General features: G+C 36.9%; 1 protein-coding gene across 2 annotated transcripts in view; it reads left to right on the top strand.

Annotated features, from left to right (window-relative positions):
- Positions 1-27,633, top strand: part of COL5A2 (collagen type V alpha 2 chain) — a 373,443-nt gene that overhangs the window by 221,070 nt on the left and 124,740 nt on the right. The window contains exon 1 of one of the 2 annotated variants that reach the window (XM_027590566.2): positions 13,418-13,724. The exons of the other annotated variant lie outside the window; for it this stretch is intronic. Within the exon in view, the coding sequence (XP_027446367.1) occupies positions 13,628-13,724 (97 nt within the window). The 5' untranslated portion in view covers positions 13,418-13,627. Of the gene's footprint in view, positions 1-13,417; positions 13,725-27,633 lie in introns of those variants that run through there. 2 annotated transcript variants of the gene reach the window in all.

Here is a 27,633-nt window from a genome sequence, read left to right as displayed (position 1 = left end):
GTGAGCCCTTGGAGGGCAACGACTATGTCCTATATATATTTGCATCCTCAAAGTAATCTCTCAATAAGTGTGCATTATTTTGAATTGCATATAACTTTTGAAACCAGAACCCTCAAACCTACCCTTAAGTAGGTAGGTTGGATATATTAGGATGTTCAAGGTACATTTGAAACAAGAGTGGTGGCTGATGCTCATGCCTCAGGAGCACAGTAACTTCTTAATTCTTTCTTTTACTGACAATTTCCATATCCAAAATAATTGAAGTAACGTGGAGAGTTTTTAATAGATTCATAAAAAATTGAGCAAAATTCAAAATAAATTTAGTAAATTAAGTACACTATGGCTTCTGGAGCCAACTGATGGGCCTTAAAGATTAACTACAAACTGCAAATTAATAAAGGATTTCTTCTTACAATTAAATGTGTATAAATTTGATTATAGTTAAAGTAACAGAGAGAGAAATTGCCAAAGTTCTCTAAGTGTCCCTTGATTGTTTTAGCTATGTATTATATTTATGGAAAAAGAGATTTCAGATGTTCCAGGGACAATTTTCCAGATTCCTCTCATTCCAAAATCATGGAAGTGGAGATGATGTTGAAAGGAAGACAGCGCACATTTATAAAATCTCACTCATCCAATAATATCTTATGATTGCAATTATTCCAGAGAAAACAAAAGTAAGTCTCTGTAAAACAAGAAAATGAGGTCCATGTGTTCTTCCAAATCTCAGGAGACAATATCACTCACGTACTTAAAAAAACCATTAAAATAATATACTCCAACTGGTGAGTGAAACCCGTGTTAGTATTTTCTATGTATTAGGAATAACAACCCAATTTTTGTAGGAGTGATCACAGGAGGCTTTGATTTTCTCATCTTTAGGTGTCAAGGAGGACTCAGATTTATGTGGGTGCATTAACTTAAGATCATACTCAAAATTAAGTTTATGAATTACCTTTTCACCAACTCTTTTTGTTCGGGTATATGTTTTTGTATATGGATATCTACATATTTTAATCCAGTAGTAATTAGGGCAATATGATCTAAATATACAGAATGTTTCTGATTTCTAAGCAGTATAATCAATGAGCCACTGGGTCTTTGTGGTGTTTAGGACATTGGAAAGAGCCCAAATGTCCATCAGCTGATGAATGGTTAAAGAAGATGTGATTGATATGTGATTTTATATATATTTGCATCCTCAAAGTAATCTCTCAATAAGTGTGCATTATGTTGAATTGCATATAACTTTTGAAACCAGAACCCTCAAACCTACCCTTAAGTAGGTAGGATGGATATATTAGGATGTTCAAGGTACATTTGAAACAAGGGTGGCTGATGCTCATGCCTCAGGAACACAATAACTTCTTAATTCTTTCTTTTACTGACAATTTCCATATCCGAAATAATTGAAGTAATTTGGAGAATTTTTAATAGATTGAGCAGAAAATGGAATATTACTCAACCATCAAAAAGAATGAAATCTTACCATTTGCAATGACGGGGATGGAGCTAGACAAATACCATATGATTTCACTCATATGTGGAATTTAAGAAACAAAACAGATGAACATAGGGGGAAGGGGAAAAAAAAGAGAGAGGGAAGCAAACCATAAGAGACTCTTAACTATAGAGAACAACTGAAGGTTACTGGAAGGGAGATGGGTGGGGGGATAGGTTAAATGGGTGATGGGTATTAAGGAGGGCACTTTATGAAGAGCACTGGGTATTATATATAAGTGATGAATCACTAAATTCTACTCTAGAAACTAAAATATAAATAAAAACTTGAAACAAGAAAGAAAAGAACACTGAAAAACAGCTACAATTGCTGGGTCATACGGTAGCTCTATTTTCAACTTTTTGAGGAACCTCCATACTGTTTTCCAGAGTGGCTGCACCAGCTTGCATTCCCACCAACAGTGTAGGAGGGTTCCCCTTTCTCCACATCCTCGCCAACATCTGTCGTTTCCTGACTTGTTAATTTTAGCCATTCTGACTGGTGTGAGGTGGTATCTCATTGAGGTTTTGATTTGGATTTCCCTGATGCCGAGTGATGTTGAGCACTTTTTCATGTGCCTGTTGGCCATTTGGATGTCTTCTTTGGAAAAATGTCTGTTCATGTCTTCTGCCCATTTCTTGATTGGATCATTTGTTCTTTGGGTGTTGAGTTTGATAAGTTCTTTATAGATTTTGGATACTAGCCCTTTGCATGGCCATTTGCAAATATCTTCTCCCAATCTTCTCCCAATATGTTGGTTGTCTTTTGGTTTTGTTGATTGTTTCCTTTGCAGTGCAAAAGCTTTTTATCTTGATGAAGTCCCAATAGTTCATTTTTGCCCTTGCTTCCCTTGCCTTTGGCGATGTTTCTAGGAAGAAGTTGCTGTGGCTGAGGTCAAAGAGGTTGCTGCCTGTGTTCTCCTTTAGGATTTTGATGGACTCCTGTCTCACGTTTAGGTCTTTCATCCATTTTGAGTCTGTTTTTGTGTATGGTATAAGGAAATGGTCCAGTTTCATTCTTCTGCACGTGGCTGTCCAATTTTCCCAACACTATATGTTGAAGAGACTGTCTTTTTTACATTGGACATTCTTTCCTGCTTTGTCAAAGATTAGTTGACCATAGAGTTGAGGGTCCATTTCTGGGCTCTCTGTTCTGTTCCATTGATTTATGTGTTTTTGTGCCAGTACCATTCTGTCTTGATGATTACAGCTTTGTAATAGAGCTTGAAGTCCGGAATTGTGATGCCACCAGCTTTGCTTTTCTTTTTCAACATTCCTTTGGCTATTTGGGGTGTTTTCTCATTCCATACAAATTTTAGGATTATTTGTTCCATTTCTTTGAAAAAAGTTGATGGTATTTTGATAGGGATTGCATTGAACATGTAGATTGCTCTAGGTAGCATTGACATCTTCACAATATTTTTTCTTCCAATCCATGAGCATGGAACGTTTTTCCATTTCTTTGTGTCTTCCTTGATTTCTTTCATGAGTATTTTATAGTTTTCTGAGTACATATTCTTTGCCTCTTTAGTTAGATTTATTCTTGGGTATCTTATGGTTTGGGACGCAATTGTAAATGGAATCAACTCCTTAATTTCTCTTTCTTCTGTCTTGTTGTTGGTGTATAGAAATGCAACTGATTTCTGTGCATTGATTTTATATTCTGCCACTTTACTGAATTCCTGTATGAGTTCTAGCAGTTTTGGGGTGGAGTCTTTTGGGTTTTCCACATAAAGTATCATATCATCTGCAAAGAGTGAGAGTACTCCAAAGATACAAATGTAGTGATTTGAAGGGGTATGTGCACCCCGATGTTTATAGCAACAGTGTCCACAATAGCCAAACTATGGAAAGAATCAAGAAGTCCATCAAAAGATGAATGGATAAAGAAGATGTGGTATACACACACACACACACACACACACACACACACACACACACACACACACACACACCATGGAATATTATGCAGCCATCAAAAACACAAAATCTTGCCATTTGCAACAATGTGGATGCAACTAGAGGGTGTTATGCTAAGCGAAATAAGTCAATCAGAGAAAGACATGTATCATATGATCTCACTGATATGAAGAATTCTTAATCTCAGGAAACAAACTGACGGTTGCTGGAGTGGTGGGCAGGTGGGAGGGATGGGGTTGCTGGGTGATGGACATTGGGGAGGGTATGTGCTATGGTGAGTGCTGTGAATTGTGTAACACTGATGAATCACAGACCTGTACCTCTGAAACAAATAATATATTATATGTTAAAAAAAAAAGAAGAAGAAGAAGATAGCAGGAGGGGAAGAATGAAGGGGGGTATTGAAAGGGGAGACAAACCATGAGAGACTATGGACTCTGAAAAACAAACTGAGGGTTCTGGAGGGGAGGGGAGTGGGGGGGATGGGTTAGCCTGGTGATGGGTATTAAAGAGGGCACATGGAGCTCTGGGTGTTATATGCAAACAATGAATCGTGGAACACTACATAAAAAATTAATGATATAATGTGTGGTGATTAACATAACATAATAAAATAAAATTAAAAAATAATAATATAAAAAAATTGATTCTAAAAAATTTTAGATGTAGTGACACATTTTAATATTTATTTATTTATTTATATAAGATTTTATTTATTGATTTGAGAGAGAGAGAGAGAGCGCACAAGCAGGGGGAGTGGCAGGCAGAGGGAGAGAGAGAAGCAGACTCCCTGCTAAGCAAGGAGCCTGATGCGGGGCTTGATCCCAGAACCCTGGGATCATGACCTGAGCCAAAGTCAGATGCTTAACTGACTGAGCCACACATTTTAATATTTAATTAAGGCTTCAATTACTGTAGTCAGAACATCTCTGAATTCATAATTGTATATTTATACCAAAATGAGCTTATTGATTACTTGAAGACATTTAAATAAGAAATTATAATCCAAATGCATCATATATTTTTCATTCAATAATGTCATTTTAGCTTCTTAAGTACTTGAATATTATAAAGAATTGTGATAATAGGTATTGTGAACAGAAGTTCCTGTTTTCCCACAGTGATTAAGACTTGACCACTGATGGTCATTTCCTATTTGGTATGTCTGCATTGGGGAGAGGGAGATGGGTTGCATCTTTTTATTATTCATAGATTATCTAAAAAAGTATTTTAAAAAATTGTTATTCAATGCTCTGATATAACTGATGCCTGGTATAATTATTTTTATTCAAACACTGGACACAAATATGAAATGTGAAACAAAACTACAACATAAATGACAGTTAAAAATGGCTCTTTTATATAGAATTCTATCCTTTCTTAAGAACAAATTTATAAAATCTTCTTGCATAGTCTCTCAAAGGCAGAGAATTCCTCAGCTCTACAAAACAACTGAAGTTATTAGAGGAGCTGAAGGAGTAGTTTGCCCCAATGTATAGGAAAATTTAAAATATTAAACAAAGTACTGATGGGCTTGTGAAATGTGAAAAAAATACATCCCATTCATTTCCTTGCCCTTTACTTCCCTCTCCATACCAAGGACACAATTTCCAGACCTCTGGCTGCCACATAATTGTCAACAGAACTGAATCACTCCTTATTTTGTTGAGAAACAACTTAAGACTCTTAGGCTTTTAATTTTTTAAAAGCAGTATATGGAGCATAACAAGCTCATTTGGTATAAATGGCCTTGGTGTCATTGAGTTTCTGGACAATTTCTCCTTTGTAGCCTGTACCTAGTCCTGCCATCTAAAAAGTTTCCCTGAGGGGAAGCCCTGACTCATGGACTCTCATTTTTAGCTACAGAGAGTTGTCTATTCCAATACAAACAATCATCTGTGTTTTATGATTTTTTAGGCTTAATAAACAATAGATTAATGGTTAAGAATGAGAGAATAAATCTAAACATGTAAACATAGAAATTTAAGAAAAGGAATGAACTGCTGTAGCATGGATGAAATCACACAACCAGACAAAAAAGTCTACATACTTTTATTTTTTTTTAAGATTTTATTTATTTATTTGACAGAGAGAGAGACAGCAAGAGAGGGAACACAAGCAGGGGGAGTGGGAGAGGAAGAAGCAGGCTTCCTGCTAAGCAGAGAGCCTGATGTGGGGCTTGATCCCAGGACCCTGGGATCATGACCTGAGCCAGAGGCAGACGCTTAATGACTGAGCCACCCAGGCACCTCCGACTACATACTTTCAAATTTCATTTATATAACGCTCTGGAAAGGCAAGGCTATAGGGATGGAAATCAGATCAATGGTGCCAGGTATGGGATGGGAGAAGATTGGCTCAAAATGGAGGAACTTTGTGGGGGCAAGAAAATATCCTCTAGATTGTGATAATGGTTACATGATTGTATGCATTTGTCAAAACTCAAAGAACCCTACACCTAAAAATGTGAATTTTGCTCTATTTAAAGCACGCCTTGAGGTACCTGCTGACTCAGTCAGTAGAGCATGAGACAATTTCAGGTTGTGAGTTCAAGCCCCACATTAGATATAGAAATTACTTAAAAATAAAAAAAATCTTAAAAAGAAAGAAAGGAAATAAAGCATTCCTTAATAAACATAATATAAAAAAACACAGTGAGGGAATTACTGGAGCATACTGTGGTAGATAATTAAACTTCCTTCTAGTTACCTTAGGTTTTCATCTTTATGTAAATTTTAACAGTTAAATTTTATTTTAAGAATTTTTATTGAAGTATTGCTGACATACAATGTTATATTAGTTTCAGGTGTGCAACATCGTGATTTGACAATTCTATATATTACATAATGCTCACCATGGTAAGTGTAGTTACCACAAGTTACCATATACTGTTATTTGCAATGTTATTGATTATATTCCCCATATGTACTTTTCATCCCAGTGACTAATTTATTCTACAACTGGAAGTTTGTACCTCTTAATCCCCTTTATCTATTTCACCTATTTCCCAAATCTTCTCCCCTCTGGCACTACGAGTTCTTTGTATCTATGATTCTATTTCTATTTTGTTTATTTGTTCATTTGTTTATTTTTTTAGATTCCACATGTAAGTGAAATCATATGGTATTTGTCTTTCTCTGTCTGAGTTATTTCACCTAGCAGAATACCCTCTAGATCCATCCATGTTGTCCCCAATGGCAAGATTTTATTTTTTGATGGCTGAGTAATATTCCATTGTATACATATTAACAGTTAAATTTTAAACTGATGACAAATTATGTTTTTTAAAAGAAGCACTAATGCTGTTACTTGTTTTTATTTAACCAAAACATATATAATAATATTACCTTTATGCCAGACATTGTCTAAGAGCTTTACAAATATCAACCTATTTAATCCCCAAAACAACCCAGTGAGGTAGGCAATGTTATTATTCTCATTATGCAGACAGTAAACTAAGCTGCAGAAAGACATGCAATTTTTTTCATAGTCACCAGCTGGTAAGTGGTGGGCCAAGATTTGGACTCTGTCTAGCTTGAGAGTCTGTGCTCATAACCACTACAATTCTGAAGACTTTATTGTTACAGTTATTTTAGTTTTTTTCTAGCTTTATTGAGGTATAATTGATAAGTAAAATTATGTATAGCTAAGGTATAGAAAGTGATTATTTGATATATATGTACCTTGTGAAAAAATAACTGTAATCAAGTTAATTAATACAACCATCATCTCGCATACTTACCTTTTTGTGTGTATGGTAAGAACATTTAAGACCTACTCTTTTTTTTTTTAAGATTTTATTTATTTATTTGAGAGAGAGAATGAGATAGAGAGAGAGCATGAGAGGGGAAAGGGTCAGAGGGAGAAGCAGACTTCCTGCTGAGCAGGGAGCCCGATGTGGGACTCGATCCCGGGACTCCAGGATCATGACCTGAGCCGAAGGCAGTCGCTTAACCAACTGAGCCACCCAGGCGCCCTAAGACCTACTCTTTTAGCAAATTTCAAGTATACGGTAGTTAATAAAATCTGAATTATAGTTTAATTATCGTGAGGTACAATGGATAGAGGGCTAGGACTTGGAAGCCTATGTTTGAGACTGTTGTTTGCATTGTGTAACTTCTGAAAAGTCACTAATCTCTCTGAATCCCAGTATAAATGGAAATAATCATCCTGACCATATTACTTTACTGGGTTATAGTGAGTCTCAAAGACTATGGTGTACTCAAACAGTATGTAGAGAAGAGGGTGCTACAGAAGCTAATATTATTTATCAGATCACTTACGATTTTGGCTCACAAGACTTTTCATAACTTCTAAATGTGACTGTTGATTGCCTCAGAAGATAAGATAGTATTTTGGAATGTAAAATCACAAACTTTTCTCAAAATATGACTTATTCTGAAACATATATAGATTAAAATGAAAGTTTGTAATTTAAGAAGTTTACAATTTCTAATACAAAAAAATTATTTCTAATTTTGCCTAGATGTAGAAAGATATATTTTTAGTACAAATACTCAGCTAGAAGTAACCTGTATTTACAAAGTTTGGATATAGATAGTATTTGTAATTAAATTCATTGGTTCATATATTTGTTTACTTGAAAAAATATTATGCTAAATGCATTTCAAGGGATTCTCCCAATATTGTCATTTATTAAAAAAAAAATCGGTGATGGAGTTTAAGCTAAGGAAATAAACATAATTTCTTTGAACCTCAACTCCTTGTTACGAGAGGACTATGCAGCCAGAGTTCTAAACCTGGATCTGGTAGTTTCTTGATGTATGACTTGACACAATTTACTTAGCTTCTATGAGCCTCAATTTCCTTTCTTCATCTGTAAAACAGGGAAAATAATAGCACTTATCCCATAGCATTGATTTAAGGATTATAGTAATTAATACATAGAAAGTGCTTACATAGCATTTGATGCATGGTAAGTACTTAATATATTTTACCCATTATTACTATTCTTATGGTTATTATTTTCACAGTGGCTTTCTGCCAGAAAGAGAGTATATTCATAATACGCAGGCTTTTTCTGTTCAGAAATTATGGTTATGCTATTTCATAGCATAGATGTGCAGAGATGTGCCTAATCTATTATGTGGTCTTCTTCAACTCTATTACCAGTTTCTCTTCCTAGCCGAGATAGTTCTTTCACCAGGATCATCATTTTCCTAGTCCTCTAGGTTGGCATCTTAGAATCATTTTTATTAATGCTCACTGCCATGTCTGTCATGGCCTTTCAGTCATCAAGTTCCACTGATTCTTCACCAAACGACATGTGTTCAACAAATAACTCTTGGGCAAATATAAATAACCAAACAATGTTTGTAGTCATAGGGAGCTTCCAGTCTGATAGGGGAAACAGACATGTAAAGATCATGTGATGTTAGCGAGGTCTGCAGAGAACATGTCCCTCGGTTCTATGAAGGAACAGGCTGGTTTGTCTGTGAGGAAGGTGGGCTGGTAAAACTTAAGCTTCGCCAGCTCTGTCATCCTCTTAGTTGGCAGAGATGTCCTCCTCAATTTTTCCCTTTATCGAACTTCTCAGTGACTGTATTTCCAGAACACATCTGGAATCCCTCTGCTTCTTTCTGTTTTCACTGCACTTCCCCAGTCCAAACCACCATCATGTCTCATTTGGAGTAAAAGTGCTTCCTAACTTGTGTCCTCACTTCCATTCTTGGCGTTGGTAGAACACATGTCTCATAAGCCATTCAGATTTTTTAAAAATCAGCACATTAGAGCACATTATTCCAATGGGGATCTTTCTTAGATTCTCATTGCATTTAGAAAAAAAAATCTAAAGTCCTCTCCATGACCTGTAAGACTTTAGTAACTGACCCTAGCCAGAAAGGGCTTTTCTTTCTATTCTTGCCCGTTCAAAGCTTATTCCCATATATGGAAAGAGGAATAATGGCCTTCCAAAGATGTCCATGTTTTAATCTTCAGAAACTGTGTACTTTTCATGTCAAAAGGGATTTTGCAGATGTGATTAAAGATCTTGAGATGGCAGAAATTATCCTGGATTAGACAGGTGGAACCAGCACAGTCACACTGTATCCTTAAACGCAGAGAACCTTTCTTGCCTGCAGTCAGAGAAAGAGATGTGGCCACAAAAAAAGTGTCAGTGTGATGCTATGTTGCTGGCTTTGAAATGGAGAAAGAGGCTGTGAGAATGTGAGTGACCCCTAGAAGTTTAAAAAGGCAAAGAAATAGATTCTCCCCTAGACCCTCTATAAAGGAATGCAGGCCTGCTGACACCTTGATTTTAGCCCAGTGAGACCCAGACTTGTGACTTACAGAGCTGTAAGGTACTACATTGTACTATTTTAAAGGACTAAGTTTGTGATAATTTTTATGGCAGCCATAGAAAGGCCACTTACATTCCAGGCCACTTACACTTGCTGTTCCTGCTTGGAATGCCATTTTCTCCCAGTTCTCTGGGGATAGATACTTTTTCGAATTTTAGGTCTCAGATTCACTGTTACCTCTTTCAGTGGGTCTGCCCTGATGGCCCTAGTCTGCAGCATTCTTCCTACCACCAACTTCTGAACAACTCTTAAAACAACACACTATTTATTTCCTTCATAGCATATCATTGTCTGAAATTACCTGTTTGCATATTTGCTCGCTTACTTATTGCTGTTTTTCCACTCAAGGTTGTAAGCTCCACAGCATCAGGGACCTCATTTGTGTTGTTCACAGATAGATCCTTAGATCCTTGAGTAGAACCTGGCAAATAATAGGCATTCAACAAATCTTTTTGAATAAGGGACTGAATTAGACCAGGGAAATTGTTGTTTCAGGCAAAGGTCAGAGCCTGAGCAAAATTCCAAGGTGTGAAACTGCTTATGTGCCTGGGAAAAATCTATGTTTCCAATGGCTGAAGCCAAAAGAGGAAAGCAGAAAGAAATGGAAACCAAGAAATGGGCATTTTCCTCTTCCCCTCTTCCCTCCCCTCCCCCAACTTCCTCCTCCCCTACTTCTTCTTTTAAGATATCATACAACTTTATCTTGTAAGTACTTGGGAGTTAATTTAGTTTTTTAAGAAAGGAGAAATAAATGAGTGAAGAAATGCATAACAAAATCAACAAGACTTGGCTATCAATTGGATGTAGGTTGAGGGAGAAGGAAGGATGTCTTTCTATGTTCCTGATCTTTGGGACTAGAATAATGGTGACAGTGTTAATGGGTATAAAGAACAATGAGAGATAATGGTTTCATTTTGGACTCTTTGAGTTTCATGGACTTGTGCAGAGAAAGGTGTTCAATGCAGACACTTAGAAATACAGGTCTGCAGATCTACAACTGAAGAGGAAAGTCTTGACTGGAAATCATTAGCACGTAAATGGAAATAAAGTCCAGGGATCTAATAGTCAAAATAGCCCAAGAGAATGGGCAAGGAAGGTAAAATGCTGATAGGACAATGCTGGAAAGCACAAGAATTCTCTGAAAGGAATTAGAAAAGGAAGTTTGACCAGAAAAGCAGGGGGCATAAGAGAAGTATGTGGGACCAGGGAGTCTTGGGAGGAAGGAGTTTGAGTAAGAAGGGAGTAGTCAGAATACCGAATACTACAGGGAGAAAAGACAAAAGGTCTTTGGGTTTATCAACAAAGAGATATGGATGTGTCTTGCAGTGCTGGTGATGATATTCTAATGAGGATGGTGAAGTATAACTGGGTGGTGAGGAAGTAGAAGGAAAAAAGGAGACTATAGAAGGTGAGTAGTTAGGGGAAATCTTTGGGGGTTTTTGTTTCTTTTTGTGAGGATGGAGGGGAGGACACAGAGTAATGTCCTGAAGGAGACGAGAAGGGATAGGATAAAGAGCGCAGAGGGAAGGACCGACCCTGAAGGTGCTGAGACATCTTTTCTTTGGAAACTGGAAATATTGGTGTCAGGCTGATCTAAGAGCTAGGAAGAAGTGAGAATACTCACTTTGGAATCAGATATTTCTGAAATAGAACCCTAAGTCTACCACTTAGTAGTTGAGCAAACTTGAGCAGGTAAACTTCTTTGAACCATAAATCCTTATATATGATTTAAGAAAAATAATAAATAACTTTCAAGGTTGCTGTGAAAGTTGATTTGGTACAAACTTACCCAGGAGGCGTGTATTATTATAATATGTACACTTGGGAGGGGCTTCCTTGAAATTGTGATGGATTTCTGAGCTCCCCACTTAAGCACTGAGGCCTAGAATCAGTTCTTCAAGGACTAAGAAATGGTTGAGTCCTCTATACTGAATGTAACCAACACACCTGGTCAACACCTGTGTACGTTTTACTCTTTTCCAAGTTGTAATGTAGGATCCTGAAGCCGATCATAGAGGAAAAGCCCAAGTCACACAGCTCGCAAAGATGAGCTAATTTATCACAGCTGTCCTGAAAATATTTGCTGCATCCCTATCATACCATATGCTTTTGGTTTGTTAGGAAGAAGAGGCTGAAACTGGAGGGAATCGTGCGAGGTTGAATTGTGTTTTTAATCTTTCTTATAAAAATGAAAAATTAAACTGAGAGGTGTAGCATTAGAGTTGCTTGTAAAGTTGACCCCCCTCTGGAATATTTCTCCAGAGATTCTAGCTCCAAGCTAAAAATCAAAGGTTCTTGGATTTCTTCTACTAAAAGTGACAGGGCATTACTTACCTAATCGCACCGTATAATCTCTCCTTTCTCAGAATTTCTCCTGGGGTTAATGCACCCACACATATTTATTTGCTCCAGCTTATATTTCTTTGTTTCATGTAAATTTGTTTTTTTTTTAGCATCTACATGTGTTCCTTAAAGGCAACGGGCATGGCTTTCACTTCTTTTGGGTCGTTGTCTCCCTCAGTGCTTAGCACAGTGCAAGGTGCCTGATCACTGATGAGTTACTATAGACCGTTGACTCACCTGTATTGTATAGCATAGCCATTCTAGGTGGACTCAAGGTAGCAAATGTATTAGATTATGTAGAACATTCCGAGGTCATTAAGATCTTAGCAAACATGAGAAGTGGCCCCAATATTTATGAATATTGCTGTTAAATAGCATGTGTCACTGGGACTGCCACAGTTCCTGAAAAACTAGTGTAGGAATAATAACACCACCATCTACTCTTACGTAGCTCTTTGTAATTTGGAACTTAGTTAATAATATATTACTCATTTTAGTGTCACTAAACCCTGTACACTGGTCAGGGCAAAGCCCTTTTCTCAAATGAGAAAATAAGAGTGCACAGAGATAAAGGAGTTTGTGTTTATGAAATTGGTTAAGTGGCAGAGTTGTTTGAAGCGAGACTTTCTGCGTCCAAATGCAGCATACTTCCCATCCCTTTATGCGAACATAGTAGACTAGTTTTCAACAGAATAGAACTGTTTGGGACAGGAGGGACCTGCAGATGTGTTCCCCTAAACAAGAGATGTGGAGAAATCCAGAGATAATCTTTAAGTATGACGCATCACAAATTTATATTTCTGAAACAGTCTCTTCACCTGGACTTGAATTGGACACAGTTTTAATAGTCCCCTTTCAAAATCTGGGCAAAGAAACAGAATCTGGCAGGGAGACAAGAATACTTCCTCTTCAGTAAAAAGAAAGGGTTAAAATTTGATCCTTTACAAGTTTAAGGTGGACAAGAGTCCTGGATTGTCTAGACTCCAAAAACTAGGCTAAAAGGCTATATTTCCTCCCTAATGTCTTTTTCAGCTTATAGGGAAAAAGTGAAGGGGTGTGTGTCTGGGGGAAGGATTAGGGAGGGGAGAATAGGACTATTTTCTTCTAACAGTCTGTCTTAAAAAAAAAAAAGAAGAAGAAAAGAAAAAAAAAGAAAGAAATAAACGTTTGTTTCTGTGATGAAGCCCCCATTTATGTTTAAAACATAAATGAAGAAGGGACAGTTCAAGGCACAGAGGCGTGTGTTCTGATTTGGTTGTTTACCATCAATCAGACCGTTGCTTGGCAGACACTGGATGGTTATGAGCCTGAACAAGCTGAAAAGGGGCAGGAAAAGAAGTGGAGGCAGCATTCTTCCTATTTAAAGCTGCATCGCTTGAAAAAAGTTTTCTCAGACTGTGCTGGAGCTGGTGCTGAAAAAGGGGGTTTGCAAAGGCTGCCCCGGGGCCGGTGCTGAAAGAGCCCGCAGCTGACTTCATGGTGCTACAATAACCTTAGAATCTACTTTTCACTCCCAGGAGAACCCACATGTCTAATATTTAGACATGATGGCAAACTGGGTGGAAGCAAGACTTCTCCTCATTCTGACTGTTTTATTAGGGCAGTTTGTCTCAATAAAAGCCCAGGAAGAAGGCGAGGATGGTGAGTTTGCCGTTTGCTTTGCTTGTGGTGTTTCTTGCACGGTTTGGGAAATAGGTGGAATGTTAAGCCTAGGGAAGGAAGAGCGTGAAGAGGAAGTTCTGGTTTGAAGCTGAGAAGGGGGCTGACAGATTTGCACCTGGGAAACGGATCTGAAGACAGTGAGGCTGTTTGTAAATCTGGAGCTTCTACATTTGCCATGGAGCAGAGTATACTACTGAATATTTCTGGGAAAGTCTAGGATAAGTCCTTTTGCCTGAATGTGGAGAGTGGGAAGTTTAAAAGAAGAGTGCTTAAAACGGAGCACTAAAGGCACTTTTAGTCAGAGGAGTTCTGTTCTGTGGGCTGGAGTTTTCAGAGCGAGGAAAAGTCGCAGCAGAAGCTGGGTAGGGTGGAGTCTTTTTTGTACTGAACTTCAGCTGCTTCATACAATTCTTTGTTTAGAAAAACCTCTGCAGCCACTCTGATAACTGATTTTTCTTTGTCTTTGGCTCCTTGTTCTTCTCTCTTTACAGACTTTTACTTCTTTCCCATTTTCATTTGTGATCTTAAAACCACTTTTGCTTACTGAGAGCCAGTCTCATTTACTTCTCCGTGACAGAGGCTGATAGAAGCCAGATTTCTTCAACAGTGGTATTTTCCCACCCTACTGACTTGATTATCAGGACAGTGGTGGTTCCCTGCTGGATGGCGGAAGGCAGCAAATCAGCATGCCTTATATATAGAATGTATTTATCATGGAGTATTTGCATGGGCATTATCCTTTAGACGCAAGTTTCTTTTCCTTTTTTTTTTTTTTTTTTCTATTTTAAGATGAACCTTGCCTGGTTACCAACTTTTTTTTTTTTCCTATGCAATTTGCTCATGTGAGGGTTGGGTTGTATGGTATGGTTGAGCAAAAATGCCTGGCCGCTATAGAATATAAGAAAATACTTAATTTGGTTCCACTGATTATTAAATCCTTATTCTCCAGACATGTTCTTTTTCATCATAGGCCATTATAGATTTTCATAACTATTTAACATCAAACTCAAGCTTTTTAAAACTTAGCACATTTAAACTTTTCTGTTATTGTCTTTCATATATACTTTTGTGTATATGTGTATATGCAGATATATGCATATATGTATGTATATATTTTTTAATACCTACTACTGAGTCTTTTGCTCTGAAGAAGATCATAAAATTAATCTAGAGGCCACAGGTTCTAAGAATAATTTTCAGAGTGAAAATAAGAATGTGAGATGAATACCCAACAATCTGTCCAGAGTCCCATAGAGGGGGCACTTTCTAAAATCTTGGAACTTTTTATGTTTTCAAAAATGAAGCAATTGACAAAAGGTAAAACTCTTGAGTTTTTTTGTAATGGTGTGAAAAACATCCGTTGTTTGGAAGGGTGGGGAAAATAATTGGGAAGTAGAAGTCAGGAAAGAGGAGAGAAAAAAACACAGAAGAATTACAATAGAAATAGCAAATCTAATTTTAAAAGGGACAGTTCACTCCCCTCACCCACCAAAACAATCAACAACTTTAATTTAAAACTTAATTAACACAACGTTCCTTGTTAATATATTTTAAAATAGATAACTTACTTTTATAAAGTGTGGAAATAATTGAACATGTGAATAAACAAAAGGAGTGTTTCATAAGGTATATGGAATAGGCCATATATTAACAGACTTCCCCAAATAGTTGTAATTACTCTGTAGGTGTTTCTGAAAAATAAGGAGAGCTTAATTTTTCTTAGTATTAATTTACATAAATGTTAGAAATTTGTTATTTGGTGCAAAACTGTCCCCATCTCCATACCAACCTCACTTCCCCCAATATAACCAAACAGCACAGCAACTGGAATCCCAAATATCAGATTTTACAGAAAAAAGTATAATTCCTTGCATTCACATTGCAAAAAATAATTTCCTCTGTTTTATTACTCAACCTAGGAGAGTATATGTGATAAAAATTCAATAGCAGAAGAAAGTAGTATGGCCCTAATTAAAGGTAATCTAGAAAAGAATTCCAGAATCCAGTATACTCAGAGTTTCGTAACTTACTGTGCATATTTTGGTTTCAGTTATATTGAATGGATACTTGGCAATACTTTATTTCCCCTGTTCAGGCTTGACACAAGCTTAATAAACGTGTCAGAATTTTGAAACTCCACAGGATTTTAAGTTTGGGGAAGAGTAAGTTTAGGTAAATGCTTTAAACTAAAGAAATATCTAAGGTACACATGCAAAACAGGTATGTTTTTCAAATTTTAGTTATAACTAAGTCATATAATGTGGTATTGACTTTGCGTACAAATATGTCCCCTTTGAAATGGAGAGACATGTTATCACATGTAAGTGGATATTTACAAACTTTCATATTTTTCATCTATTTGACTGTGGTTATTTACCAGAAATGTAACATGAGCATAGTGCCTGCCTGATAGAAATACTTATGAATGATGAGATAAAAGTAAGTAAATCAAGTTTTAGGCCTTTTAGGCCCAAACATTGCTACGTGTTAATAAATTCTAAGAACTGAATTGGTTTTTTAAATTCCTAAGAACTGAAAAAACAAAATAAAATAAAATTCCTAAAAACTGAAAGGAAGTTGGGCTAACTTTAGTTGAAACTATTAAGTAACCAGAATCAGAGTTAAGATGGCAAAATCAGCTTTTCATGAGTTTTTGGGTATGTGTGTTTGTGATGTTGTGGTGGGGTGCTTTAAAAGATTTCCTATTTGTTTTTTGTAGAAGAAAACACTAGTGCATTTGTAATAATTTTTACATTCCTAAACGAAGTTCTAACACCTAGTGAGTTATACACATTCTTGCTATTAGAAATGGACAGACTTAATCTTAGAAAATCATCTTTGGTATGAATCATTGATTTCAACAACAGAGAAGTAACAGAGAGAGGGGAAGGTGCAGAAATGTACCATTTTATTTTCAGAGGCCAGGCAGGTAACATAAACAAGTGAAGTAAATAAGTGTACATCAACAGGGAATGATGGGCCGGTGGAGAACTGAAGATGCATGTCCACTTTAAGGCATTCAAAATTAATGTTTTCAGAAAGCATTGCATAAGCCAAATGCAATATTTGAGTGCCAGGTTTGGCTCATGGACCATAAATTTGCAACCCTCTTGTTGCAACTCTACAGTGATATCCTGGACCCAACCCAACTTCTGATTACTAAGAGATGAGGGGCTCACAGTCCTTTTTATATCATGGTCTCTTGCATTTTGTTATGCTATATCTGCCATTGATCTCATCATGAAAATACAAATTTGAAGACACAAATGCTTGTTGCTCAGTATGACTTGGATCAGATCATTTTAAAGGAAGTAGAGAATATGAATATATAGCTTAAGATACTTGATCACTCATAAATTGTTTTAAACACATTACTATTGAAATAGGTACTTTGGATCATGTAGGACATGCAAACTTTTCTTTTATTGTGGATGTTTTAATCTAGGTTCAGCTGCATCTAGCAGAATGCAATAGTTTAAAAAAATGTTTTTTTTCTCTTTTTAAAAGAAACTTTTAGTTAAGTAATGAAAAGCTGGTATATTAGCTCTACAAAGTCACCAAAGTCTCAATCTCTTTCTAGTTCTCTACTCTCATATCCCTAGGGTATAATCCTTGAAGTTATACTCCTAGATGGCTGCTGGAGTTCCAGCCATTACATTTCCTTTCCAGGCATCTGGATAGAGGATGAGAGACGAAGGTGGTGATTCTCTCTTTCTTCATGGAGATAATTAGGTCTTCATTCCATTTCAACTTACTTATAGTGGCTGGAATTTACTCACATAGTCACACAAAGCTAAAAGGGTGGCTAGGAAATGTAGCCTTTTAGCTAGGTAGCACTAGCTATGTACTCTACTGAATAGAGTTATGTTATGAAGGATATAAAAGAGACAATAACTGTTAGGAAGCAACTATAGTCCCAACCACAATGAGTGTCAGCCACTTTAAGTGGAACAGATCTTCTAGTTTCAATGGACAGGATATAGTTGTGTGATTAGATCTACCCTGGTTATTGTTCATTTCTGAGTAGTATGTAAGCCAAGAACATTGGATGGCACTTATTAGGCTGCAATTCTTTGCTTCCTAATTCTTTCCAGATAAATTTAGAAGTACCTATAACTTCTATTCAAACTAAAATGAGGCTTTACTTTGAAGAGTATATCTCTATGTATGTAGACTGTAGATCAAGAGATAAAGATAAATTTTTAGATTTATTTATTTGAAAGAGAGAAAGCGAGGGGAGAGCATGGTGGGAGGGGCAGAAGAAGGGGGCTAGAGAGTCTTTTAAGCAGACTCAGCACTGAGCTTCAGAGCCTGATGGGAGGCTCAATCTCAGGACCCTGAGATCACCACCTGGGCCAAAACCAAGAGTCAGCCATGTTCAACAGACTGTGTCATCCACGTGCTTTGATACAGATAATTTTTTTATATTGACAAATACAACATATGATTTGACCATGACTCTTTAGGTTAGTAGGTAAACAATCCACAGATCCATGTTGAGCTTGGCTGTATGATCATCTGAAGAGCTTGTTACCAATATAGATTCTAGGCTCCTCTCCTTTTCAAATACCCTGATTTAGTAGGTTTGGATGGGATTTGGGAAGCTCTCTAGGTGATTCTGATTCATGTTGGTTAACCACTGTATTACATCTCTGCCTAACACTCTTTTGATCTTGATGTAGACCAGTTGGCTTCTTGTTTCAAGACTACACAACTGTGACTTGGTAGTAATTTGCTACTCCAGTTATTCCTTTCAGTTACAAGTCTGCCTAATTAAAGTTTATAGATAAACCATTGCAAATTCACTGTCAATTCTGGAAAAATAACTCGATGCCCAAATCCTCTTCATAGGAGCTTAGGTAAATCATTCTACTATACAGTGGGCACATGTTTTTAAAATATATTTTCAGGTGAATATATTTCTTTTTCTCTCTTTTACTTCCTGTTCTTCATACTTTTAGCACTGTCACTGCAGACCTACAATTCATTGTGTTGATCATTCCAGAAATGCACATAATGCTGGAAATGAGGTAGAAACAGAAAGAGAAAGCTTTGTTTTGAGGAGCTTGGACTTGTAAGTTTGGAATCATGTTAATCTATGGTCACAGAAAGAAATCTATTTAATCAAACAATGTGCTCCTACTTGAAGGACAGTCCATACATCATCACTTGGCCTTTTATCACATTTATAAAATGTTTAAAGGTCAGTCATTTTTTGATCTATCATTTTTTGCTCTGAGATCACAACATTGAAAAATTTAGATTTACATATGAGAGATGTAGTAATGGTAGGAGAAGAGACTAAAATTGTTAGTTATTAATTGATTCATTGTATAAATTTGGGCAAGTTGTGCAAGTTTATATAAAACAATGGAGTTGGGAAGATATTGACAATTCAGTTTTTCTCTTAATTTCTTTCCATGTAGATTTCATCTAAATTTCCTGTAAGACTGTTGAGTCATGATAGTCAATATTTTTTAAAGTATCTACTTTTAGCATTTGCTGGGGGGGGCAGACTATCATATGGAAAATTTTGCCTTAAAATTGTGGCCACATTGGCAACTTTAGTGTTTTTATTATATTTTATTGATATGTTCAAAACTAAGCCCTTCAGAAGAAATCAAGGTGTTTTCATCTTATACTGAATATATTCACTAAGGAACCAGTGTATAAGAGAAATCACAATAGTGCAAGATTCTTCTTATCCACATGCCTTCTACAAAGAAGGTAGCAATGTTAACAATATTAATTAATATTAATAAATTAATGGAACCTTGTCCCTGTAGTTCTGTGGTATAATGTTCAAACTCAAAAATGTTTACATGCTTTTTTTTTAAGTTTCTCCTGGGAAGGAGAAAAGACATCTCACAGTTCTTTTCTCTCTCTCTCCCTTTTTTTTCTTTTTTTGGGTGTCTGCTCAATCAGAATTATAAATTCAGTTTCAAGAGACAACAAATATATTCTCAGTGGAAATGTTGCTTGCATCTTAAGTGTCATAGCCTTATTGTAGTCTATATACTTTAGTAAGGAAAGTAAGCCCAGTCAAGTAATCACTGGGAAAACACCCGATTTTGCTCTGTTATTTAGCAGTTTTGCAACCTGCAAGGAATGTTTAGCCTCACTAAACCTTTGGGTCCTCATCTAAAATTGGGAAAATATACACACTCCTGTCAGTCTGATGGGACTCTTAGGCAGATCATTTGGGAACTTTACCTGAAGGTAATTTTAGAACACTTAAATAAGACACAGAAAGTGATATTACAGTCTGATTTCAGACATCACAGATACCAAGCTTAATGGCATATTTTTGACTTTTACCCAATCTTTGAATTTGTTTTGAAAACCCTTCTGGATTTGTTTCCTTCTGTAATTTTGTTTGTTTCCCATTTCCCAGGGGAATTTGCTCCATCAATCATGTTCTCTTTGCTAGAACTACAGCCACTTCCTTTCTCTGGCATCTTTCCCCTTATCTGGTAAATAAGCTCAACTCTCTCCCAAGGCCTGTGTCTGGCTCCCATCCTTTCTTAATTCTTAGTCCAGCTGCTTTAAGGGTAGTATAGTCTTCTGCCTGTGCCTTCATCCCCTCACTCATCCCCAATGCACTCTGACTTTTGCCCCCTCCATTCCAGTTAAGCTGATCTAGTACAATGAGGATTAAAATGTGTGATGTTCCAATGGGCCCCTTTTATCTGTTTTATCAGGCCTATCTCCTTTATTTGATACAGATGACCACTTGGGCTTTCCTGAAAGAGTATTCTCTGAAAGTTCTCCCTCTAGCTACCCAACCTTTTCCTCTTAGCTTCATGAGTAACTTCTCCTTTTTCCCTTTGCTTTTTTTTTTTTTTTTTTCCCCCTCACAGGATTTAGTTGACTGCTCTTCCCTGTCTCTTCTTAGATCATCTTGGACTCACTCAGGGTTTTGCTTAACAGCTAACTGCTGAGAATTCTCAAATCTCTCTCTGCAATCTTGACCTTCCCCACCTTCCCACTGATGGACCATAACCACTTCAAGTTCAGTGTATCTAAAACTCAACTCATGATCGTCCTTTTAAGACAAGACCATCTTTCCTATGTATTCCTTATATCAGTTAATGGCAACATCATGTTACCTGGTCACTCAAGCAAAATTCAGATCAGTTACTAAATTTTACCATTTTATCTGCTAAATACTTCCCAAATATACCTCTTCTCCCTCTCTTCTACAAATGCCTCAGTTTAGGCCCGCATCAAATCCCTGGATTATTGCAATACATTTAAATTCCCTGCCGTGCCTCGTATGTGGCCACTTCCCACTCACATGTATATAGACCCTCTCTGTTGCCACTGTGATATAAAACTAAAATCTGCTCACGTCATAACCAGCCCTATAACCTTCTGCTGGCTCCCATAAAGAATAATGTTCAGGGCTCCTAAGCATGGCATACAAGACCTTCTATGATCTGGCTCATTTCTAGAACTTTAGTCAGATCAGCTGTCACTCTCTGCCTCAAAATAAGAAATTGCCTGTAGTTTCCAACTCCCACTGCACATACACACATGCACTTTTCCTTCTTTTACTTACCTCTGCTTTCCAGGTTCCACTCCATGTTATGAATTCATTTTATGTATTAGGTACATTATAGTTATTCCATGCATATATACCAATTGAATATTATTCTTGAAAATCTAAAAAAAATTTCCACCATTTATTCAAGTACTAGCACACTTACTTCAAACTCAATTTTTGCAAATTTGCATAATCTTGAGCAATTTTTTTATTTCTCTATTTTTTAGTTTCTTCATCTACAAAATTGGAATAATAATATTTACCTCAAATAATTATTATGAAGACTGTCATGTATATAAACCACCTATGTAGTATAGATCCTGACAAATAGCAGGAGCTCATTAGATGATAGTTGATACTATTATTCCATTACTATTTAATAATATAGCAATAACAATAAATGCTTATTAGGTGATTATGAGAATGAAAATATTAGATATTATGGAAAAATAAAAGAAACAACTTTTGCTCTCAAAGAGATGAAAGCCTAGTGTAAAACTTAAAATGCAAATTTTACCTACCATTGTATTATGGTCATTTTGATAATACATCAAAATATGTAACTAATTTCTAACTGGACTATATTTTAAACCCATTTTAAAATGTTATTCTTCAAACAGTAGAGCTTTATTGTATTGGCTCCTTGTGTAGGTTTCCTATGGGAAATAACAAAAGAAACAAAAACATCTTTCCATTGGAGACTGTCTCAAGGCCATGTGGTTTGAAGCATCACCCCGCCTCTCCCATTTCACACCCCACACACACATTTCATTCTCTGCAGTGGTTTCCAGTGTGTGAGCAAGCCAAGCACGATTCCTTCTATGCCCCAGTGCTACCTCATGCCTGTCTACCAGCTATGTCTATTTCAGAGTTTATTTTCTGAAAATATGATAGTCATAAAAGTCTCTATTCAAAATTGGAAACTTATTTTCCACACTGCATTGCCCCAGGTTGCATTTGGAATGAGAGGAATTGCTTCATAACACAGGGATTTACAAGGCAGCTCCCCGGACTATTTGGATGCAGTCATGGGGGTGACCATCTTTTCCCAGACTGTTCAGCAAGCCTCTTCATTTTCCAAATGCTGCTGCTTTCTTCACTCCTTTTACTCCCAGGAGATTTTTGGGAGGATTACTCCAGAAAGCAGAAACTGGTGTACGAAGTAGGCACATTATTCGCACTCACCCACACTTTCCTTACTTTGCTGCACTTTTGTTTCATCTCAGTTTTTTAAACTTAAACAAAATGATGGGCTTGACTTAGAAGGGAGGTATGCATGTGGAAACTTACCAGGTTATTTGTAGCTAATAATTCTTTTAATTAAATCTGCATTATTCAATATGTTGGCTCTGTGGCCATCAGTTTTAGATTTTTTCATCATGGAATTCTAAAAATATGGATGGGTTCCATTGCAAATAAATTCATTTATAGAGATTTAATATTTTCATTTATCTTTTTTAAATTTTTTATTGTTATGTTAATCACCATACATCATTAGTTTTTGATGTAGTGTTCCATGATTCATTGTTTGTGCATAACACCCAGTGCTCCATGCAGAATGTGCCCTCTTTAATACCCATCACCAGGCTAACCCATCCCCCCACCCCCCCTCCCCTCTAGAACCCTCAGTTTGTTTTTCAGAGTCCATCGTCTCTAATGGTTCGTCTCCCCCTCCGACTTACTCCCCTTCATTCTTCCCCTCCTGCTATCTTCTTCTTCTTTTTTTTTCTTAACATATATTGCATTATTTGTTTCCAGAAGTACAGATCTGTGATTCAACAGTCTTGAACACTTCTCAGCGCTCACCATAGCACATAGCCTCCCCAATGTCTATCACCCAGACACCCCATTCCTCCCACCCCCCACCACTCCAGCAACCCTCAGTTTGTTTCCTGAGATTAAGAATTCCTCATATCAGTGAGGTCATATGATACATGTCTTTCTCTGATTGACTTATTTCACTCAGCGTAACACCCTCCAGTTCCATTAATATTTTCATTTATCTTAAATAGCAGTCATATGCTTATTATTTGCTCCTGAGGAAGAAGAATCTATCAGATTCCTTTATGCTAGTTTGAAGTTATTTTTAAGCCATTTCTCTCTCATTCTTTGCAGAGATTTATATTGAAGAAGTAATTAAGTTACAGTTTAATTCAGAAATCATCTTTCTCATGTTATTGCTAATTTTTTAAAAATATTTTATTTATTTGTCAGAGAGAGAGAACACACACAAGCAGGGGGAGCTGCAGGCAGAGGGAGAAGCAGGCTCCCCGCTGAGCAAGGAGCCCAATGCGGGACTCGATCCCAGGACCCTGGGTTCATGACCTGAGCCGAAGGCAGATGCTTAACTGACTGAGCCACCCAGGTGTCCCTGTTATTGCTAATTTTTGAGCTAGAATTTCTGGTAGGATGGACTGGTGGACTTATTTCTCCATAACTGAAATAATTTCTATCAATCCACTCCCAGTTACTAGGTGTGATAGGAGGAAGAATGGGGGAGCAGTGACTTCTAGGCATGAGGGGTAGAATGGGAGGTTTGGAGGGAGAGGTATAATTGGGAGGTTTGAAATGGCAATAAATAATTTTTATTTATCTCATGTTTTTTCCTTGAGCCAGGCCTCTGCCTAACTCTTGATTATTCACAAAGCAAGTTAGGAAAAGCAAACAAGCAAAACCCCTGAAGGTTATACCTTGGTATTAGGATGCATTTCACCAACTTGGCAGTACATTTACTCATTTAATTTTATTCTTTTTTTCTAATATAATGATTTTAGCAACTGTTTGCACATTTGGTTCAGGTAGAGTTGTTTAAGAAAAGTGAAACTCTCCTTCATATAGAAAACTTCTGTTTACCTTCCTCATATTTTACTGATGTCAAGGCAGACTTATTTAAACCCTGGGCAACGTTTTTGTGAAGTATGGCAGGTAACCTCCTCCTGGGTGGTCAATGGAGAGTAAGGCGCTGTGTGTGTGTGTGAGCTCACTCAGCTTCTACTAACTCAACATGGCAATAGGACCTAGAGAGCACTAGCCCCGAGCAGATGACTAGAATAAAGTGGGACTCCTTCCTTATAAATTCCTTATAAATACAATGTTCTAGAGCCTTAATTTCCTCATTTATAAAATAGGGATAATACTTTTTATTTTATCTCACAGGTACAAAATAAAGAAGTCATAATATGTGTGGAAATCCTGATACCTATAAAGGCCAATATAGGGATAGCGTTATTATCTTAGCATGCCTTTGCTGTGAGGAACAGTTAGCTGAATGCAAACTAAATGTTTTCTTTTAAGTAAATAATAATGTTAGTGATCCAAAGGAATATAAGACTCTCCATCGACATGAAAGAAAGCAAGTTAGGGTGTTTTTTTAAACCTTGAATTGAGGAAAGTAAAATACCTTCTTATATAACTATCTAGGAACATCCCAAAGCCCCCAAATAGGAATTAAATAGGAAAAAATTAGAACAGAGGCTTTGACTAGAGGATAAACAGAACAAACAGAAAAAGAAAACATGATTTTTGCGATATAACTGGACTGTAGTCTCTCCACAAGCAAAAACGTAGCTTCCTGGCAGATGGCTGAATCCACTATTATCATTACTTTTCCCCTATTCATCTCTCATCAGGAAGCCTGTCTCAAAATCAAAGTGAAGCTCTGAGGGTCTGTTTGTAGCATGGTATCCCTTTTCCCTAGGTCAGAAGGTGACTTTGAGCTAAAAGTTTAAACTGGTGACAAATATCCACAGCAATATGAGCCAAGTGTTTAGACAAAGGTTCCATCATCCCTCAGGCCTGTGTACTTTCCGGTATATTTTAAGACTCTCTACTTGTACGGAGAGAAACATGCAGTTAAAGAGATGAGGGCTTCAACTAAATAGACTGTTACTTTCTTTCATGAATAAATTGTTGAAATAATTTTAAAGAAAAGCTTCTAGATTAAAACTGGAGCAGGACAGGAAATCTGCATTCTAATTGCAGTTCTATCATGAAATAACTGGGTGATTTTGTGGAAGTGACTTAAATTCTCTGGCCCTCAGTTTCTTTTCTTTTCTTTTTTTTTTTTTTTTTTTTGGTGAAACTTGTGATATATTATCCAGAGCAGTTCTTCCTGCTCTGAAAGTCTGTGACTATAGAAGGATTACAGAAACTTTACTCCACGTAGGCTAGATTTGTGCTATACTCCTGTGAAGAATCTCATGTACACTTTTGGTAGATTGAGGAATCATGCATAATCTCTGTCGATAATGTGTTTCTGTACTTTTAAATTAGTATTTGAAATTTTTATCCAGGTTTCTAGTTATTGACCCAACTCTGGTTCATTCAGGACTACAACTTCCAATATATAACTTTGGAAAATGATCTGCTTTTCAGTGAATGGCTTTACAACAAAGTTTCTAGAGAAGTTTCTAAAAGGAGACAAAATTTCTAGGCAAAAGTTCTTTCTTTTGAGGGGTGCAGAGGGAGAGGGAGAGAGAGAATCTTAAGCAGGCCCCACGCCCAGCATGGAGCCCAACATGGGGCTCTGTCCCACATCCCTGGGATCATGACCTGAGCCAAAATTGAGTCAGACGCTTAACCGACAGAGCTAGGCAAAATTTCTAAGAGGAGGTTATGAAAAAAATTTACAGTAATGTGGCCTCAAATTATGTAGGTTTCAGATAATTTCGAACTTTCCAACAACAGAGAAAATGTGTAAACGTATCATGTATTGTATTACACCATTACAACCGTAAGACACCATGTTCTCTAGATATTTTTTGGTGGGGCGGGTGGTCAGAGTTAAGCAGCATCCTAGGCTCTCACCCTTATAGCTGATGGATTTGTCTTTGTAGCAGAGACACTGTTTACTTTTCCTGACGCCTGGACATACTAAACTGCTATTCTGTCCAGACTTTGAAAAAAGAAAAAAAGGAGAAAAAGGAGAATTAAAAGGTTATGGGCTTACATGTGAGGAGTAGATTATGGGATGGTCATACTTGTTTTTCAATCCATATTTTATTGTTATTCTTGAGTCATTATTTTTCACAATTATGTTTGTTGGAAGATATGTACATGTTTACTCTGAATATCTAGAAGGTTTGATTTATTTCACTAATATTTCTTAAACACAGAACTTGTTATAACATACTGCTTGCCCTCCTTTTACTTCAGGGAAATGAGACTCCATTTCTGTGCTTTTTTCCCCAATTTTCCTCCTTCAGTAATACTGACTGAGTCTTCTAAACATTTGTGGTCCCAATCCTGCTAGAAGTTTACTCCTAGACATTCTGGGGGTAGAGAACAGCCTTTTTTAAATGTCTTTACAATAACTATGTATCTAATTGAGGTGCATGAAAAATTTAGATTAAAAATCTGAAAAGAATAAAAAAAAATACTACTCACAAATGCTCACCTCCATGTTCAAATCAGAGATGCCAGTGGGAGAAAACTGTCAGATTCTAAATAAATGTACTCTTCAATAAGTGAGATCTACTTGGTCATTTTATAGCCCTTGGTAATAATTTACTTCCTGGTGGGGGGAATGTAAATCCCCCTCCAAGGTCATTATAAAGTTGTGTTAGTGACATTGGAATTTAATTCAGATGATTCTGAAATTTTTGACTTTTTATTAAAGGAAATAATGCTCTAATCTCAAGTGATGGTAATTTTGACTGGCTTTTCTCTACAGAGGAAGATAGTCCCAGTATACACTTATGAGGCACTTACTTGCCTTCCTTCATTTATTTATTACTTCAGTAAACATTTACCGAGTACCTGTTGTTTACCAGGCACTTTACTGACTGCTGCAGAAACAAACATTTAATCCTTACCCCCAAGGAGCTAATCATGTAACGGGCACAAGTAAAATAAAGGACAATACTGCGTGGTCTGTGCTGAGATGGAGGCAGACAGAGGATCCTAGGGGCACCAGAAGACATCCCTGCCACATGTTGCCTCAGGGTGGAGGGCTGGGATGGGAGGTCAGGGAAGGTCTGAGAGGAGCAAACACCAGAGCAGAGTCATTCCCCTGCATTCACTCCATTATCTCCTTCATCTGCCTTCCATCCTGTCTTTCATACATCCAAGTCCTTCACATCATAATTGGGTCTGATGTGTCTCCTTTTAAAAACTTTTCTGATGATCCCAGACGTCTTTGTTCTTTTTGTCTAAAGGACAGCATTTCCCCTTTCTATGACACCTTTGGCACTCGAGAGAACCTTTTCTGTGTTGTCCATTGTTTTAGTTTCATTTATCAATAAATGTCATTGATATTTTAGTTTTATCATATGCTCCTTCAGAATAAAGACCATCTCTCAATGGGTTAAATAGGTGATGGGTGTTAAGGACAGCGTTCGTTGT

This window comes from Zalophus californianus, chromosome 3 (assembly GCF_009762305.2).
Source record: "Zalophus californianus isolate mZalCal1 chromosome 3, mZalCal1.pri.v2, whole genome shotgun sequence".
Taxonomy (NCBI): domain Eukaryota; kingdom Metazoa; phylum Chordata; class Mammalia; order Carnivora; family Otariidae; genus Zalophus; species Zalophus californianus.
Note: the sequence above shows the minus strand (reverse complement) of the source record. Positions and strands in the feature narration are given on the sequence as shown.